This window comes from Lichenostomus cassidix, chromosome 12 (assembly GCF_008360975.1).
Source record: "Lichenostomus cassidix isolate B80296 chromosome 12, HeHo_3.0, whole genome shotgun sequence".
NCBI lineage: Eukaryota > Metazoa > Chordata > Aves > Passeriformes > Meliphagidae > Lichenostomus > Lichenostomus cassidix.
This window is the reverse complement of record NC_139493.1, coordinates 18,790,294-18,810,717: the sequence shown is the minus strand read 5'-3', so window position 1 is coordinate 18,810,717 and position 20,424 is coordinate 18,790,294. Positions and strand designations below refer to the sequence as shown.

Genomic DNA, 20,424 nt, shown 5'->3' with positions numbered 1-20,424 from the left:
TTCTAATATAGCTCATGACTTGCATGAAGATGAAAATGTTTTTCCTGTTCCCTCAGAATGAAACATTTACAGCTGCAAATGGTGTCTTTTGCATTTGTAAATTTTATCTTGTTAATATTTATAAATCCTTCAACAAAATAGACTTGCACATAAGGCATTAATGTAGATTTTATATTTCCTTACAGAGGGCCTTAATATAACGAATCCAAAATCTGAGTTAGAACATGCAGTAAAAAAAATCATTAGCTTTTACTGCACACAGAAGGAACAAAATAATTACAACGTGATATGTTTATTAATCTTCTGAAATTCACTCTTTTCTTTCTGTTGTTTGGAAAATATGAACAAAATAACACTGTGGTTCTGACTCTCATCAGTTGGAATTCCCAGCTGGTGGCTGATAACAGCCATTGCAGTTTCAGTGGAACTATGAAGGTTTTTTAAAGTGTTGGACATTGCTGAATGCATTTACTGTGGTTTTGTCTCAATCTCCAGTGTTTCTCCCTTCATTTCATTGGCTTTTGCTTCAGCAGGATCACACCTGTTTCATTATTCATCTGTTTATCAGGAGCAACTCTGAAACAAGCCATATTGGAAAAAACCAGCTGAATAATACTGCTAATAAGGATCTTCTTGGGGTCTCATGCCCTAAAAATCTTGTTTATCCACCTGTGTATTTGTACAGTCAGAATATTCTCTTCATCTTAGGGTAAGGCAAAGTCCCTAAAGATGCTTAAACCTTTTGTACAGGAAAAGCTCTTTGAAAGCTGCTGTGTGTTTCCCCACACTGCAGCAGGATGACTCCTGCAGATTTGTCTGTGAACATGAAGGAATCTCATTTCATCATTCTGGCAGTGACTGTACTGTGCTCTCTTGCCAGCAGGAGGAAGGTCTAGCAAGCTGCATCTGAGAGATTTGGGGAGAAACGTTTCCCAAAGCAAATATTGATAGACTTTTAATTTGCTAAACCAGCACAACTTCAGCAAAATGCATGGTTTATCACCTGATCTCCCAGGTGGGAAAATGACAGCTTCATCAGAGGGCAGCACGAGACCCTTCAAAGGCTGACAGGGCTGGGAAACTGGCATCAGGAAAGATCTGGCTTTTTGTGCAGACTGACCTAAATGCTCTTCAGCAGTGTCAGGTGAAATAATAACCAGTCTGCTTGGCTGCAGGATTGTAATACAAAGTGCCAGGTTTATACAAACAGAAAGAAGCAGAGGTAGACATGCCTCTCAAAGGTAAATTGTTTCCTCTTTCGTCAAGCCAAGGTGGTTAAGTTTTATCTCTTGGAGTATTCTTATAGGAGCTGGCTATAAATGTTGAGCTATTTCAGTTGAGTCTTTGTTCCAGCATCTGTCTCAAACCTCCCAGGTTATTCTGCTTACTGTCAGCTCCGTGGTGGTTTTATCCTGCATGAGGAATTACAGCATTGTGTTGCTTGGTTCAGCCTGAAAGGTCACTTGGATCATTTATACAGCAGCCTTTCCATGCTTCAAACCAAAATTGTATATCCATGTTGAGCCTTTTATTGGAATCATAATCTTTATCAATTTTAATATAATTAATTGGAAAATCCATATTATTTTGTACCATTTAAATAGAATCAGGTGAAGCTAAAAGGTTGTTACCCCCAGCAAACTTTCACTCATTTTTGAGATTGCTTTCTACTTACAGAGCTTTAGATTTACAGCTTTTTAGGAACAGTTGCCAAGAGCTGCATACAGATTTAGGCTTTATACCTGATGTATGTTCTGCTTGAACCATAAGCAGAGCAATAATGGTAAAGATCAGCATCCTCACCCCTTCCCATGCCAGAAGCATGAGCTGTAGCAGCTGCTGAGCAGGCTGCTCCCTCGGAGCTGATGTGCCTATTGTTTGAGCCCATGGAATATTAGTATTGTTTCCAAACTGACTGCAGTAGCTGGGGTTTGAGCACAACAAATTAACTGGATCAGGTTTATATAACTGCTGTGTTGACAACATGGCACAGAGAGTCTGGGTGGCTTAGTTCTAATAAACCCACTGGAGTCCCAACAGAGAGAATGATGCTGAGAAAAACAACTTTCAAAACATGGCTAATGCACCAGCTAACAGTATGCTTAAAATAAAAATTACATCTTCAATTCTCTTACTCGAGCAGCCAGGAAGATTTAATTTCAGCCTCATGCTCATTTCTGTCTGGCCTTTTGATGTGAGTATGTCTGACCACACTTTACAGAAATGTGCCAAGAGGAGATGCTTTTTGGGCCTTTGTTTTTCACCCGGAGGGAAACGTTCTAATGGCTTTGGTAAATTGATTAAATTGTGTTTTGAATGGTGCAGACTTGGAACATTCAGTGTGTTTCCGGGTGCTTCCCTCGCAGAGCCCGACTTGCTCCAGGCATTTGTTCCCCATCTGGGATTTTGCCAAAATCCTCTCCTCTAGCAGAGCTTTTCAGAGCTCTGACTGTGGCTACCACACATCCACAAAGCCTGGTTAGCTGCTTTTAGCTCCAAATTCTGCTGCTTTTCCTTTCATGCAAAGTCAGATCTTCTCTGCTTCCTTCTCAAACGCAGAGGGAATTGTCACCTCCGAGGGAGATGCTGTTCTGCCAACTCCTGCTGTACACGTGAGTCAGCCTGTTCTGGGAGCATAAATGCAGGGATACCTTCTCCAGAATAAAACTCCCGGCATTTTTTGGAAAGCTTATTGCCTCCCTATTGCTGTTCATACCTTCTACTTGTAGATGTGCTTGTGTAATCCTTTCTGTGGAATTCAAGAGTGTGAGGACATGAGCATGTGGAGCCCTCTTAATGCAGAGCTCAGTATTCTAAGGAAAATTGTGTTCTGGATAGAGAAAATCTGGCATGCAATTGGAATTAGTCTGAGTAAAGAATGAATCCCTGAGATTTTTATGTCGTGATTTTCTTAGTATGATAAAACTCATCACAGACAAGAAGTTATTTTTATTTGAAAACTTTGCAGAAATGTCTAGGCTTTATCGGGTTTAAAATAATTAATCCTTCATTTCTAGAAGTGAATTAATTGAAGAGTGTGTGTGCTATTAGAATTCCCTGCAGGACCATGGGCAGCATATGCAGGGATTTTCACCAGATTTCTGCTCAAAAGTGTACCTTTGCCTTAAATGAGATAGTAATTTGTGACAGAGCATTTAACTTGTGTTTGTGTAGTGGAGGAAGAAGAGGAGAGAAGGAACTGGGGTGGTATAAGTAAAATAACATTGGAGAATTTGGGAGAAACAATGAATGATGATTTTTTTATGAGCATGGATGTTCTGTGGCCTGTCTGTGTGCAGGGTGGGAACTTGTACCATCATTGCCATCTGAAAGAGAAATGTTATTTCTGAGCATCCAGACAGAGGCAGCATTTGCACTAAATCCCAGTTTCTGCATGGACTACTGTTGCAGCGAGTGCTTGTGAGGCTTGAACTCAGCATGCTTGATTTGGAATGTTTGGGGTTCTTTTTTGCTTTGGTTACATTTGTTTGCATTGTAGGGAGAGTAAATCCAGGACTGTTTTTGACCTTAACAGGCAGGTTTTTGTCAGAGCTCTCCAGGTTATGTTCTAGGCAAGGTGTAGCTGAAGGGCAGCCTTGAATATTCTGTCACGGTGTGGAAGGCATCACCTTTCTTTAGTGAAGGTGTCTGTTCCTTCAGCAATCCTAAACTGGAACTTGTTCTCAGCAATGCTGACACCCAGAACTGTGCTGGCACTCTGGGGTGTGTTTGGTTAGGTCAGACCTAACCAAACCCCAAATCCCAGCTCTCAGCTCCGTGTCACTGAATGATAATAGCAGGAGTTTAAACTCCTTCTCTCTTGGGAAAGGCTCCATTGGTGCCATTGGCAGTATCCATTCCAGGGAAAATAATCAGAGTTTTGGATTGTCTGGCCAGTGATCTTTCTCCATTGCTCAAAATGTACTTGTTTCCTGTGAATTTCAAAAAGAATCCATTTGAAATAACTCCAGCTTGGACTGTTTGGCTGTTTCATTCCTTCTGGGTTATGGGGGAGGTTTGGGGACAGTAGAAAAAGGGGTGCTTTGAGTGGTCCATTAGTGAAAGCTAATTTGAAGAATAAAAAACCCGAAATCACAACAAATTCCTTCCTGCTATCAATACCTTCATCCTCAATAGCTAGAGTATGCTGTAAGTAGATATTTAATATAAAATAAATGTAAGAAAACATCACTAAAGAACATCAGGACAGGCTCTGCTGGCTTTGTAAGCAAGGTGAAAGCAAAATGAATGATCTTATTTATGTTGAGCACAGGCAGATTCTTTGTCTATGATATGTGGAAAGAGAACCATGTAAATAAAGGTGCATCTTTGCTGCCAGTTTTAAGTTACTTGTTGAAACTCATTGTGGTGGCTAACAAAAGACTGTGGAGTGATGTGAGAGAGAAGCTTCTGGAATGGCTGTAGAGCAAACAACCAATACAGTTTGGACACACTCAGCTGCTTGGGCAATTATTTTTGTGCTCTTGTACCTATAAAAACTAGAGGATTTTGTGTTGTCAGTTGAGAGTGTCAGATGTGGAGTAGCAAGATTAGAAGTTCTTAATTCCTCTGATTTTGGGGGGGGTTTTGATAGGGAGAAAAATAACGCTAAATCAAGCATGTCTGAATTTCTTGAGATTAAATTTTAAACTGATTGAGCAATACTTCACATTTCAATTACTTTGCAATTCATAATTTAAACGAAAGATGGCATAATATCCAAGCTGGTGAGCCAATCAAGGAAATGGAACAGGTTTCTAACACTTCTTGTTGAGCTACAGTTATCTTCATTTTTCTTCTGTCTCTAGTAAGTCAGAATTCTCTTCCTATGATTAAACCGCAGGGTTTTTAGTTGATAACTAAACATGTAAGTGCTTGTCCTGCACTATTTCCTTCTTTGCAGTGGGGCTGCAAATCTCATTATGCCACAGGTTTTATGTCACAGCAGAGCAATGCTCTGCTCATGGTGACTGTGATGGGGGGTTGATGCTATAAATTATAAATATGTCCCTCTGGGACTGTAAAGGGATTACAGGGGGCTGCTGCCTGCACAGCACATTTGGGTGATGTTCTCAGACACTGCTGGAGAATTAATAGGGGACAATTAGAAGAGTAAAATTTATCCTCGTGGTTCAAGAACAAAGTATCTGCAGCATCTGAGCAGAGGTTGGTCAAATGGTCTTTGGTTTCCCCTGCTGTGATCCCTCATCCACAGAAGGTTTGCACCTTAAGCTTAGCTTAAACTTTGCTTTGGGATAGGAGCTCAGATCCACAGCCCATAAAATGTTGTTCATACTAGAAACCTTCTGAGGCTTCTAGATGGCTCCCCTTCTCTGAAATAGCCTATTCCATCTTCAGCTGTGCTGTCAGCCCCTGTCAGGCTCGTGAGGATGGAAAGCTTTCCAGTGTGGTTTCCATAGGATAACCCTGACTGGAACTGCATCCCTGCACTCCATCATCCTCTCTCTGTGGTGGCTGATAGCAGGAACTGGCTGTGCTCTGCCCACAGTCACCCCCCTGCATTCCCATCGACAAAATAAAGTGTTTCTTGTAATTCAGTTTTCTAGCTGCTCGGCAAACAGAGCTTTGAGCACACCAGGATGAATTCTACCCTAGAGAAGGAGGAAATCTCTCTGGTCAGATAACACGAAATACAAATTGATTAAATTGCCAGTGCTCTTGCAGTTTTGTGTGTGTTGAAGAGGACAAGGAGGAGGAGGAGGAGAGATTGGAGTCCCTTTGAGTCCAGAGTATGTTTCCTGCACGTTGATGAAGATAAGTAACATTAATATAAACTGATTCACTGAGTAACCTTACAATGGGTGCCAAAGATCATCCATTTACAATGCATTCTTTGTCTCCTTTATTGCCTCAGGGTAATTTTATTTGCCAAGATACAAACTGTGAGTTTGTAGCATGGGTAGCTAGATTGAAGCAGGGAAAGAATGTGTGATGGTAAAGCAAATTAATTCACATTTCAAATTACTTCCTGTTCCTGATCTCCAGATTGGTTACCAGCTTTTCCTAAGACACCTGGGGTGGTTCTAGTTGTAAATTAACTGTTTGCATTTGCAAGGATACCTGCTCTTAATTGTACCATGTAATTAATTAACATAATGGAATTGAATTTTCTTTTTGTCTAAGAATTAGATGAGACTTAATTTATTAACGGTTTTCTGTGACAGGACAAAAGTCAATCAAAAGGTAAAAGTGCCTTCAGTGCTTATTTAATTACAAAGTAACCTTTTTGGTTTGGGTGACAGAAATGTGATTTCTTTTGCCCTTTTTGCCGTTTGAAGGCAGTGATTTAAGATCTGCTTTGGTTTATATATAGGTCCCTTATTACTCACCTTGTGGGGCAGATGACTGTGTGGAAATATCCCTTGAGAGAGCTGCTGAAAGGAGGGTGGCTTGGGGCAGACTGCCCTGTCTGTGTGCCATCCAGAGAAACCATTCTGTTCTCCCCTTAGGGCAAGAGAGGCCCATCCTTTGCTTTTCTTTTTTATCCAGATTCAAAACAAGGACTGCAATAAGTACTAATTTTAAAATATGAAAATTCAGCACCCTCACATCTTCCTGCTCTCCTTAGTCAGTGTGCAGTTGTGCCAAAATATAACCCTTGTTATAAAATTCAGGGGTTATGCATTTGAAAAAGGAAACAAAATATATCCTGTTCATCTGTGAACAAATATCTACTGTGCATAGTCATGTGCAGATAGTTTCTTCTGTTGGTATTTTGCTAATGGTGCCTAAGAGAATTTTAAGGCAAATCTGGGTGTTCCTCATGGATCTAACACTGGGAACACACAGTTTTTCTTCCATTTAACAAATTGGCAAATGTAATAAGTTCTCGGCACCAAAGAGTTTCAAAGAGGGCTTTTCCTGGTCCTTTTTTACCTTCTCATGCCTGTGCAGGTCGGTGTGATAGAGAAGGCAATGTGAAGGTGCCATGTGAACATCTCTGTGCTCTGTACATCCACATGGCTGGTGCCAAACAACAAATATCGAAGTCTCCTTAGCTTGGATTGATCACTCTTGAATAAATGACCTGCCTCTCAATTCCTGGTGCATTGCATGTAAAATGCAGTACTGCCATTTTGATTTGGTATTTTCTGATCGCTTCTTCCCTCTGGTTTAGGTGGAAAAGTAACGTAATGTTATCCTACCCTTTTACACCTTGCTGTTTTTCCAAGCTTAGGGGGCAGTAGGTGTATTTTCAGGTGTCTGATTGGGACTGGGAGCTGGCTGGAGCTGCCTGGAGCAGCCAGTGGCACCATGGGCACACACTGGTGCCCTGTCTCAGCCCTGCTGTGCCCAGAGCTCGGGCAGGATGGACAGAGGTGCTCTGTCTCCTTGTGAAAACAGCCGAGCTGCCTGGCTTTTTTCTGAGAGTTCAGCGTATTCCATACAGAGGGCACTACACCATGCTGTGCTACCCTCCAGACTGCAGTCAAGGCACAGGAACAAAAATACTCTTGTGCTCTTTGTTCCACATTGGTGTGGAGCATTTCTCCAAGGTGTGTTGTTATTGCTTCCACTCCAGTTTTTGTTTACACCACTCAAAGTTTCTACTCCCTATAAAGATTACCATGGAAAAAGTCAACATTTGTCACATACTTTAGGCTGGGATTGAGTTTTTATAGCTCCTGAATGTGGTCCATGGACTTAAGTCAATTAGTGGAGGCTGAGCTGTGCTAGCACAGAGTGGTGTCACACACACACAGCTGTTCCCTGGTTATGTGTCTGTAGAGGGTGACCTTAGCCCAGAGCTCATTCTGCTCCATGATCACTGCTGGGAATGTGGGTTTGTTGGTTTGGTTCTCCATGGGGACAACCCTTTGCCTCTGCTGAATTCTGTGGAAAGGGACACTGGTGGCAGCACAGTCACCTGTGGAATCAGCTGTAGGATGTGAATCTGCCAAAGAGAAATGTCTATTAAAATTCCTGCATTTCTATCAAGTCTTCTGAGTTATACAGTGCATCTCAGTGCTAATGGATTTGACAGAATGGGATAGTAGATAACTATCCTTTTGGATTTAAAAGTAGTTGCATTGCAGGGCCATGCACAAATACAGAACCCATGAAAATAATTTCATTACATACCTTTAACTTTAATAGGTAAATAATAAGCTCTCCCTTATAACCTTCTTCTTACCCATGTGTTTAAATATGCAGTTAGTGACAAAGTGACTTCTTTACCTTTAAAATGGATTTTGGTCAAATAATTTATTATTATTATTTATATATGGGAATTTCAGTGATGCTTGTCATTTTAGTAACCATTTAAACTTGGTGGTTGCTATCAAAATAAACACCTGTAACACAATCTGAGCTTCAAGTAGAAAAATTCCTTGGTTTCAAATGGTGCTTGCAGAAAGGCACTCATGGAAAATATGTCCTACTGCATGGCATGCACTGTACACGTGATCTCTCAGAGCAGCACATTATACTGAGCCAGATGTCACAAATGCTGCTGGAAAGACAGTTCTGTACAGAATATAAAGTAGCAACATTCCAGTATTTACTTTAATGCTAAATAGTAATTGTGTTCCCAAGGTTTCAGCCACTATCTGTGGGGTTTATAATTCTTTACAAGTATTTGTTCAAAGAAACGTAATTGTGTGGTTTTTAGAAGTTAAAATGTTAAAATTGGTCATGTATTTTTCTACTTGATTTTAGTGTGTGCATAAAACCCACTGTACACACTGAAGCTCATTTATCTCACTAAATGTATGAATTGTTCAAACAGGAAAAAAACCCCAAAACATTAAATAGCGAGTAAGCAAAACTGTGCTTTTCTTGGGGATGGAGAGCTTTTGAGATGTTGATGACATGAAGCATAACTAAGCATTGTTAATCTCGGCTGCCATTAATCCAAAAGAAATGCTTTCATTATTACTGCCACGAAATGCAAGCAGGAAAAAAGAGGAGGCTGTGGGGAACCTTCTGGTATGGTATATTTTTCAAGGATGATTGGGGTTCAGTCGGTTTACACAGGGTGTTCAAGAGCATTAACCTGCTTTTTATTAGCCACCTGTACTATTTGTATCTCAATGTGTGTCTTCTGTCCAGCTTCATTGAAATATATTTTATTCAGTGACAATTACTTTTTCAGTCTTTTATGATGGCTAAGTAACATTCTGGAAGGGGGAGCCCATGGTTTCAGCTTTCCCTCTGTGAGGTCTGCTGGTTTAGAGCATCAGGATATGTTCCTTACACCCTGAGTTTCTCTATCCTGACTCCCATGGGCACCACCCTTGCTCAGCAGTGGCACCAAACACGCAGCCACAGGAACCCTGGAATGCAGTGACCTGGTGCTGCCAATGTTTAGGTGTGTCCTAAGCTGTGGGAAGCCTGGATTCCTCAGAGAAGGTGCCACTCCACGTGAGGGAAATGAAGGAGCCACCCTTGGACTTATTTCACTCGGAAGGGACAAAAGAGTTTTATATGTACAATGGTATCAGCAGAGTTCTAATTGCTGTCACCTTGTATTCCTGGTACAGAGTCCTCCCTTTATTGCCCCAGGAAAGCAAATTACAGATTTCCCTTTCCCTTTTACTCCATCTACAATTTCTGGTGAACAGAGTGGCTTTCTTTGCTTCCACATGAACTACTTTCTAAGGGGGCTCTCTGGCTCCTTGTCAGCCTCTGTACTGCCCTTGGGGGATTTCCAAGCATCCACTATCCTTCTGTCCATGGATTTATGAAAAGAAAATGTTTCCTCTTGAAGAGCCACCTCTCAGTGCTGACTGACCTTTCTTGCAGCTTCTGCTCCTCAGGTATCGTTTCACTGCTAGGGTGAGTGGCAGCAACACTGACAGCTGCAGAAAGGCCTCTGCTAAATTCTTTTCAAAGGGAGGTATTTGGTATTTGCACGAGAAAAAAAATTGTTCAGTGTGCCTGTGCATCTGTCAAGAGAAATTTTAAGTATCTCGATAGTGTTATAATGAAATGTAGTTATCTAGTAACTGATTCATTTTGTGGAAACCAAAACTATGTCTTGTTGTGAGCTGCGCTATGGGGAGCAGAGGCAGGGCCAGAGGATGAACACATCAGCTCAGAAGCAGCATGAGCAAAATTTCAGAGCTGTCTGAGAGACAAACCCAAATTGTGCTCTAAAAAGCTGTGCCTAATGTTACTCTTCTCAGTGTTGTTGCCGTGGATGTAAATAGTCAGGCAGCGTTATAGTGCACCACTAATACAGTTTACAATAGCTTCTAGCACCAGGGAGGGTTTGTAGGATCAACTACTTACTCTGAGGGACAAAACCAGGTCACAGTAGTGACAGCAGCAAATTTTGAGTTAGGAATCCTGGCTCTGGTCTGGTGGTTTGACTGCAATCTAAGCCTCTTTAGGCATTGTTTCTCTCACTGCTGAGATTTTATAAATGTGCTTCATAACTTGCTGTAGTTTTCAGGGTTGCCTGGTTTGCATGCTCCAGCCTTGGATAAATCAGTGTATTTTAGCATTTTGAAACCTTGTTATGATGTAGAATTTCCTTTTTAGTTCCAAAATTCCTGCTCTTTTCCCCATCTTCTAGCCAGGGTACAGAGAGACTTTGCTGGAGAGCACAGCCTGTCTCTGGCAAGGTTTCTTCTGAGGGCCAACAACAGACACTGATGTTTCCTCCCTCTGAAGAGTGGAGCATCTTGTTTTGTGGGAGGGAATAAAGAAGCAGAACATGTAGATAGATCTGTTTCATTTCTCCCAAGGCCACTGAGAAAAGTTATTCTAATTTTCCTCTGCTATGGTTTGTAATCTTTCTGCTTTAGTATTCCCATCCTTCATATAGCAATAATCCTGTTTATGTTTTGTAAAGGTGGGGGACTTTGAGACAGGTAGGTGAAAAGTACCACTCTGAGTCTCCAAACTGTCAAAATCAGTGAAGACTTCCTTTGCCTTAAAAAGACTTGGGATCTGTTCTCAGGAAAGCAGAAAAGGCTACAAAGATTCATTGTTTTGCCTACTCCGTAGCAACTGACAACATAAAGCCTTTTCCCAAATGTGTTTGTTTAAAGGCTTTGTAAGTTCAGTTTAAAAAACGAACTGAAGTTGCAGTTATTGGTTTGATGCTGATTTTTGTGTATTGGCAATAAAAATTGAAATATTCTAGCACACAGCCATAGGAAATGAAGAAATGTGTATGAGAGAAGATAAGAAATCCACTTTGGGGGACACAAACCTGGAATAAGTACAGTAGCATGTTAACTTTTGAAGAATTACCTGGCATGCTTGAGAATTCCCATATAATTCCAGGTAATGTGGGAACATTATGATGTTTTATATGGTTAGAGGATCAATTACTGTTCACTGATAATTCTCATTGTGCACCAAAAGAGAATACTGTGAAAGAGCATTGTGCTGCACATCCTTGAAACTGATACATCCCAATCTTTTTTTAAGGAATACTTGGTTTACATTAGGTGTAGAGGTAAGCGTGGGTGGAGGGAGAGCATGGGAAACAGAACTCACCACAAGAGGGAGGAGGTGGAGGATCCACATGGGTTAGAATACTTTTTTCAAGGGAGGAATTGGGTTAATATCCCCCCCAAATCCCACTGTGAGAGGAATAACATGTGTTTTGGCCTGTATATCCATTTTATTGTACAATGCTGCGTGGCTGTATTTATACTCTGCAGGAAGAAAACTACTCCCTAGTAGTTTCTTCTGGTTTTTTAGACTGTGTAACCCTTTGCTTTTATTCAAGCAAAATGCAAGACAAATGCCTATTTTTCAGCCTTTTTAGATCTTGGGAATAATGGTGTATTAAATGTGATTAAGTTAGGAATTACCCTTTAAGCAGGGTCATAATTACTGTAGATTTAGATGGCATGTTGTACAAATTGCTGTGTGCTCATAATTACAAATTGAGTTTGTTGCACTCTGGGGGTTTATAAACTTTGTTTTAGCCATCAACACATTAAATAGCAGTGATTTATGTAAATTATGGGATAAACCAAAATTTCAGTGTTGTGCTTAATCTAAGGTTTAATTATATTTCTGCTTTAGAAACAAAATAGGGTTAGCTTTAGGAGGGAAGATTGAATGGTCTGAGCAAGTCATTCACTGCTGAGATATTGCAGTTGAGAGTGCTGTTTGTTGGGCAACTGGCTGGAAACCACAGTGGCCCAAAGTGAATGAAGCAGCAGCTGCAGCGAGTGAGCTGGTTGTCACAATAAGCTCTTCCCATGATCCACCAGCCCAATTGCTTCACAATTATTTCCCAGAGACTTCTGGGTGGATCTAGTGAGTGCAAGTTCATGCTTTGAAATTTTTGTTTACTTCCTCTTGCACAGAGATTTCCCAGTTCCTTCATTTTTTCTTAGGTCAAGTTGATCTAAAAGGGCAAAGGTAATTTTGTGTTGTGCTATTCGTTGTGCTCCAAGAAATTGCCAGGAATAAAGATAGTAGGATGTGAAAAGTTACTTTTTGACCTCCTTATGCTGCACTACATATTTCTACAATATCTTGGTGGCAATTCTTATGCCAGTTAGGTGTCAAACTAGCAGTAGGGAGACAACAGGGAATATAAATCCTACTGGTCCTGCCAAAGCTTCTTATGCAAAGTGCAGATCAATAAAGTGGGATGTAAGCCCATCCTGGTTCTGTGTTGGTAGAAGAGCCTCTCCTGCCCCTGTCTTCTGAGGCCTGAAACATCAGCTCTGTATGTTGAGCACCTCTGTCATCCAGATGGCAAAAAAATTTAGCTACGTGCCACCAAAAAATTTCCTAAAAAGTCAAATATCTAAATCACCACCTGAAAGAGGGTGGGTTGCGGTGCAGATTAGCTATTATTACCTGAGGGAAACTAGATTGTACACTATGCATTATGGTTGAATGAAAATGGTTTTGGAAGTGTTGAAACTTTCACAAAAAATCCCTCCAAAAATAACTGCATCAGGCTGCATCAACTCGGAAACCACACTGTAGGCTGCATAGTGCAGCAAGAATTTGTTTTTCTGTGTTTAATTCCCTCCATTGGAATTAATGCAAAGTCTTAAATGCGTAGATGATTTGGGCATTTAATCTCTACTTAAAATTTTAACGACATATTCAAGCAAGAAGTGATCTAACAAAAACTTTGTACCAGAATGGTCGAAACTAAATTGGGAATTCTGGATGCTTGACACTGATGGGGGGAAAGCCATCTGTAACAATTATCCATGCAGTGTTTGCAATGGGATGTGTTTGTATGGCTGGGTTATTTGCTGATCTAGAGGGATCGTATCTGTAGAAGGAGGATTGTGTTTGAAGTGGCTTCAGAAAAGCACATTCTTCAGAAAATTCTGTGACTGCTTTTGAGGTCAGAGCTTCCCAGCCACCCTTCCCAATATGTCTCCTCCTTCACAGTCCACGCTAAAACTGTCTGCACTTGGTTCCTAAATGGAAACTGGTTTCCGAAGGAGAAACTGACTCTTGGGAACTGCTTGTGTCTGCTTTGGATTTGTCTTTGTTTACAAGCAGAGATGAAGCTTGATGCAGGAGGGCATTGAGTCAGGACCAGAAAAATGTGGGGTTGCTGTGGATCCCAGACCTTCAGCGGGGAAGAGGCTGTCTGGATAACCATGAGATGTTGAAAGTAGGCATCGCAGTGTAAATAGTCTCTGGTTAGAGTCTCGCAGTGACATTCCCATGAAAACAGCTGGTGTAGGTGTGTCCTTCCTTAACGTGTTTGAGTTTCACTGCAAGCTAGTTAAACCCAGGCTTATTGGAATCTATGCCTAATGCTTCCTTAGGAAACTATGCAAAACACACGCTCCATCCAAATGTTTAAGGGGGGTTTTGGTAAAGGTGCCTCGATTCTTCTTACCACCCAGAAAGACGCGATCAGCCCTCATGGGATGTATAAACACGAGGTATGTGGTGCACACAGCCCTGCGCCGTGCTCCTTCTTGCACCCGGTTCGCCTGAGCGACATCTTTAACTCCCGACTAAAGTTTCCCCAAGCTACAGAGATCAGCCAGCGGTGCTTTGTTCTTATTACAGGGTACGGAGCTGTGGGGAGCGTGTTGCTGTTTCGTTGTCGGGGGGCCCGGCCATGGTGAGGGGTGGGAGAGCTGCTGGTGTGAGGAAAACCCTTGGAGAACGGTGCCTGCTGGAGCTGCCCCCGGCCACGGTGAAGGGTGTGAGGGCGGCTGGTGTCAGGGAAACCCTTGCCCGCTGAAGCCGGCCGAAGCACCCACCTATGGTGTGAGGGGAGCGCCTGAAGAACGGTGCCCGCCGGAGCCGCACCGAGAAGCCCCCGGCCCCAGTGAGGGGTGTGAGGGCAGCTGGCGTGAGGAGAGCCCTCGGAGCCGCGCTTTTCCCGGGAATCCCGCCCTCCACGCGTGCGCTCTGCCCGCTTCCCTGCCCCGCCGCCGGCTGAGGGGAGCGGGCGCGGGGCGGGGCGGCCCGAGGGGCGGCTATGGTGGCGCGGAGCTCCCCGCCCGACACTCCGGCCCGGCCATGTGGTGCCTGCACTGCAGCTCGGAGCGGACCCAGTCGCTGCTGGAGCTGGAGCTGGACAGCTGGTGAGCGCTGCCGAGGGGTGCGGGGCTGTTCCCCGCTGCCGCACAAAGGGCTCCGCGTCGCCGACGCCGCCGCTGCCCGGGCTGGCTGAGGGGCGCTAGGGGAGGACGGGATGAGAGCGTCCGGCTGGTGCTGGCGACACCCGTTTGTCCCTGGGGTTATTCGTGGGGATTGTCCCTGGGGTCACCCCTGTTGTCCCTGGGGGGTGTCTCTGGGGGTTATCCCTGGGATCGCCCCCTTTGTCCCCAGGGGTTGTGTCTGGGATCACCCCCCTTATCCCGGGCTGTCTCCGGGTCCGGCTCGTTCCAGGTGTCCCGGGCCGGGAGCGGGGACAGGCAGAGGCTCCGTGTGCCCTGCAGGAGCCCAGGGTTAAATCACCAGCCCGGTTTGACCGCGGTGTCCCAAGCGGCCCCGCTCGGCTGTGGGTGTCAGCAGAGCCGTGAGCCGCCGGGAGCTGTGGCACAGGGTGTGAGCTGAGCTGGCGTGTGCCGCTCCACACACCGGTGTGTAAACACTGCTTTTGGGGAGCTCGGGACACTGCCAGCAATCACATGATTTGTGTCAAAGCAGCCGTGAGCTCTGCTGCAGAGCTCTGGTACAGGCTGTTCCCGGTGCCTGGGACCGGCCGGAGACCTGGCCTTGTCCTGGGAACGTGTGTCACACTCCGAGGGGTAAGTCAGCATCTGCCACTCGTGCCCTCAGCTAGAACAGAAAGTAAGAGGAAAAAAAAGTTTATTTCAAAGGCCTTTAAAGTACAGATAATTGAATAACTGGCACAGGAGAAACAGCGAGTGGGATTTGTCATGTTAATGGATGCAATCCCTATTGTTATGATGTTGTTAACTACCAAAATATTGTGTGTCAAAAGTACAGAAACACAGAACTCTATTCATGAGCTGCCTGAAGACTCAATGCACAAACGAGTTCTTCTGGTGCGATGCTGTGTGTGGATTTATGATAAACTAAAATAGTTATCCTGCACTTGCAGTGCACTTGCAAAATGAATTTATCTCCGATGCATTGTGGTAGTTTATTCCACCAAGTAATTCAGCCAAATGCTGAGCTGTTCGACTGCTAAAGGAATTTTCAACTTAGCTAAAGATAGAAAACATCTTAAATTGGGTGTGGGCATGTGTGGAAAAATATAAAAGGAGGAAGTGACTGGATTCAGTTAACTATGTATGAATTCAACAGTTGCTTTTCTAGAAAAGAAAGGAAAAAAGTTTTTTGATAAAGAAAGTGTTTCATAGTACAGTTTAGTCATGCATTTAATGATCTTTCTGCCCATTTTTTACCCTTATGGAAAAGAATAATGTAGGTTTCCTGTGTGGCGTTGGTAATGTTTGCATAAATGATGTTACCTTTGCATGGCTTGCTACAAAACATAATTCATAACTGTTGCTTTAGTGACAGATTTGCCTATTACACAGTTACATTCTGTTATTCATCATTGTTTCAGACTTTTTTCCTCCATTTGCACATTGCTATGCACTTCCTTTCAGTTAAACTTGATTATTCTGCCTGATGTGCTAAAAGAGGAATTGCTGAGTACTTAGTTTGGATGGTTGTATTTAACTGTGTCTATTCTGGTGGCAGATATCCTTCATACACAGAATTCATTACATCTATCGAGTGCTTTGGGAGAACTATGGCCATGCTGAATAAAATGACCCATTTTCCATTTTACTTCTGCTTTTGTACCAGATTTGGTTTTGCAGTTGTGATGTCCTGTTCTAGTTCCTGAAAGATATCGAGAGTACTGTTACAAAGTAGTCAGCTGGGCTTTTTTTGTCTTGGTTAAATAGAAGCACAATGTTCAGGGCTCCCATGTAAAGTCATCTATCATCCATTATTTTTCCTGTTTGTACTAATCTGAAATAATTCATTATCGTCAAAGATTCAGTAATCCAAGATCTGGAGCTAACCAGTGAAAACCACAGCGCTCTGTGTATCAACAGCATTCAGTTGTTTCTTTGCCCCTTTAGAAGCTCTCTGGGAATCTTGGTGCAGTTAATAAGCAACCTGCAGTTCAGTTTCATTAAATAATTTGCAGCTTTCAGGTAAGGAAACCCAAGGATTCAGTTTTTCACCTGAAAAGTGCAAATACCAAGTTGAACAGTAACTCTGATTTGTTGCTCCTGCTGCAGACTTGTATTGCAAGGTTGCAAGGACTGGATCCAGGCAGTGACAGCTGGAGAAGAGTCTTCACCACTGGTTTGCAGGGTGTTCCTCTGGAGAAATGGGGAGTGATTTCTTAGGATTTCTTGGCCTTAAGTGGTTTTTCTCATCCTGTGAATTTCACGTTTGCAAATGAAAAATCTTCCAAGAGAATCTATTCATACGGTTATAGAAAGTATTTCTCTCAATATTGGGACTTTGTGAGGAGAGTACTCTTCCATCTTTTGCAGCCTGGGATTATTTCATGCCTTTGAGGGCCTCAAGGGTAGAGTGAGGACTTTGGGTGGAGCAACTCCTTTGAAACAGCCGTTTACCTTTATACTGACAATGTTTTCTGTGGAGTCTAAAGATGGCAATTCTAGGCTCAAACTCTCTGAAGAGGCGAATCTCCTAATGGTGTAACAGATTAGCACACTTAGGTGATTTCCTAATGATGCCTGCAAACTGTGCTTGCCCTGAACACCAGTGAGAAGGAGCTGAATAATAAAAACCTGGCCTAAAGGTAGTCAGTGCCCTGGTGGTGGATGCCAGGTGTCATTCCAGCACTGGGGGATGTTACCTGGAGGTATTTAACAGCTGCTTTCATATTTCAGTTGTGTTCCTTGGTGTTTAACTCCACTGATGTTCAGACTTCAGGGGTCTTCAGCAGAACCGTGGGACACAAGCACTGGAAGTGAGGTGTTGCCTTCCAAGTGAAACGTGTCCTTTTGCCCACTGTGGTGTTCCCATTGAAATCCAAGACACTGGCTTGCCTTAACTTTATAGCCTCAGCTGTATGACTCTCTAGGAGAAAAACGGGATTTAGCCTTCTACCAGAGCATTGTGGAAAAACTAATGCCATAGAGATGGTCTGGAAATTATCCACTAGTCCTTCATGGGATTTCAGCACCCAAACTAATGCACCCTTTTTGCTGTAGACCCATAAGGCTTCCAGTTTCTGCAGGATTCTGAGAGATGCAAAGGAGGGTTTCAGGTACTGTATTTTTGAATATTGATTGTTGGTTTTTTTTTAATTGTAAAGCACCACAGTCTGTTGTTGTACCTTTTCACTGCAAGGATTTGCCACAATTCATAAAGGACTTTCAGGATGCAATTTTTTTGCTCTTTCAGCATTTATGTAGTTCTTCCTCTGTCAGACCCGATGGTAATTTTATCATTAATTTCAGAGTCAGGCATATTTTAATCACAGCAGCTGTCAATCAATTATTTCTTTTTATGTTTATTTAATAACAGAACTGCAGGAGACCTTAGAAACTGTAACCAAGATGGAGCCCTGATTGCTCTGTTTGTCACATTAAATATGTGAGGATGTGCCCTAACCCAGACCCTGTCTGACCCACAGAGCAACTGGAATTAGGAGGAGGTGGCTCGTGGGTTAAGGGAGAAAGTGTGTTGGTGCATTGCTTTTGCTAACCATGCTTTGTTTAGATGTCATTTGTGTTTAAACAGGGGATGGGCCACAAGCCAGATTCATATTCCTGAGTTTGCTGCTTTATTTCTGTTGTCTAGGAAGACTGTAGTTACAAGAGCAGAATCACGCTATGTGTTTGGAAGTTCACTTTTAGTGTCTTGTATATTGCCTTTTTATGTCAAAAATTATGTAAATACAAGTTTTGTTTAATTCATGCCTCTTTGTTATGCAAAACCAGTTACTGATCATTGACTTTTTTAGCAAGACTTACTAATCAAAAATATTTTACTTACGTAGCCCTTCTAGTGTCTTTTGGGAATCCATTTGAATTTTATTTAGGTTCCATTTAGGGTACAGACAGAGATGGCAACTTCACTGCACTGCTGTGATTTGACTCCAGGTTTCCAGAGAAGAACAGATGCTGCTTTAATCCACTGTAGCACAAAGCCCCAGTATTACGTTAAAGGGGAATGCAAATTTAGCTAAATAAATCCTTTTGCTTCCTTACAATAGACAAAAGACTAGAATCATTCTCATGAAATAATTGTAGAGATGTCTTTAATAAAAATAAAGTAAAAAAGACAAGCTTTGGTATGATTAAAAAAAAATCAAGTCCTTTCGTCCCTGTGAGAGATGCAGAAAATTAGAATGATGGCTTTGATAGCCTTTAATACAGGAAATTGATGTATTATATCTGTTAATCAGATTCTTTCAGTAGTTCAGTGTTATCCCAGTTAAACTTGTGCTTATAAACAAAGGACACAATTCCCTGTTGCCTTCTGCTGTGCAAGCACAATCAAAATGCAGCAGTTGTGATCTGGCTTCCGTTTACATCAGTGGCTACATACAGGGCATGGCAATAGAAAAAGAATCCTAAGCTTGATTTCAGGGGTTCTTGCATTGTTTAGTCAAAAAAATTTTCAGTTGCCCCTAAAATTTACCGGATTAACAAGGATGGATGTGTCATGAACACAGAAAAAGAAAATGAAGTTCCTTCTGTTTGTTAATATATTCATGACCTTTCCAGTCGTCTTCACACAGGGCAAAGGCAGCAAGGGTGCAACCCTGATGGGTTTTCTGTCACAGCGAATGTTTGCAGCCAGCCCTGACTCTGCACTACAGGAGCAGAGTTCACAATTTGTCTTGAATAGAATTTTCACTCCCCACCTTTATGGCACAATGGACCCAAGTCACTCTCAGATCACACAAGTTAGGTATGGCAGTGGCAGCTGTACCCTGAACTGGATTTAGCTTGAGTGCAGTGATGCATTTTAGTAACGTGGGGCAGGAATGGTTATAGGAAAGATCCTTCAGTTTTCATGGCCAGGCTGGCATAGGCCATGTCAGTGCTTGCACACAACTCCAAGGGTACATCTACGGGAAGGAATGGATGATTTGGAAGCTGCCCTGCCTTTAAAGATAGGACCAGAGACAGGGTTTGGGGGTTTGTGCTCATTGTTTGGGGGATGTGCTGAGGAAGTCATCCTTCACATGCAAGGGACAGTGGTGTTCCTGATCCAGCTGCAGTTCCCAGGGCTCTGAGTATGGAGAACAGGCCTGTGTAAATCACTGACTTTCTGGTCATGTTGCAGCCTAAGAATAGGTTTTCTCTCAATCTAACATCACTCTGCATTCTCAATCAGGAATAAAATGATCTTTATTTTTCTTTCTACGCTGGTTCTTCATTACTGTAATGTGAAATGGCTGTTGAATTTCCATTCTAGAGGTGTTTGCAGTGATTCAAAGTTAACTTTTCACAAGATGTGAAATACTAGATAATACTGTCGGCTGTTCTTGGATTTGTGAAAGAAAGACAATTAATTTTTTTGTTCATATATTCTTGTATTTTACTCTGAGTCTTGTTTAGAAGATGCCAATGATACTGAGCATTTAGTAGAAACTAATTTCAAGAAGGAGCTGATTGTAATACTTTTAGATTTCAGAGAATGGGGCTTTACAGCTAATAGTTTCCTGTTGATACTACTCATTAATGCCTTGTGAAGTGAAAGAACAGAAGATTACCTGGACTAAATGGAAATTGTCCCAGATGGTGACAACATGATGCAAATTTGGATTCTTTTTTTGTTAAAACATGATTAAGATATTTTTGATTAGGTTAGCCCAGAAGAAAAGTATTTCAGGTTTTCCTACCTTAGTGCAGATTGTTACACAAGACCATTCCTCTCTGTCTTTGAAATTTTCAAGATCTATCTTTTCACAATATCACATTTTCATTTCACAAAATGGTGACCCTTGTTTTCAGGAACTGGCTTGTCCCCCTGTCCTAAAAGACTACTTTCTGTAGTGGAAAGATGTGTGAACTATGT

General features: G+C 42.3%; 1 protein-coding gene across 19 annotated transcripts in view; it reads left to right on the top strand.

Moving 5' to 3' along the window:
- Window positions 1-20,424, top strand: part of IQSEC1 (IQ motif and Sec7 domain ArfGEF 1) — a 322,066-nt gene that overhangs the window by 242,663 nt on the left and 58,979 nt on the right. For 2 of the 19 annotated variants that reach the window (XM_085073117.1, XM_085073116.1), the window contains exon 1: window positions 14,351-14,510. The exons of 16 other annotated variants lie outside the window; for them this stretch is intronic. In XM_085073117.1, the coding sequence (XP_084929243.1) occupies window positions 14,446-14,510 (65 nt within the window). In that variant the 5' untranslated portion in view covers window positions 14,351-14,445. Of the gene's footprint in view, window positions 1-13,821; window positions 13,857-14,350; window positions 14,511-20,424 lie in introns of those variants that run through there. One more of the 19 variants, XM_085073119.1, reaches the window with a different exon arrangement.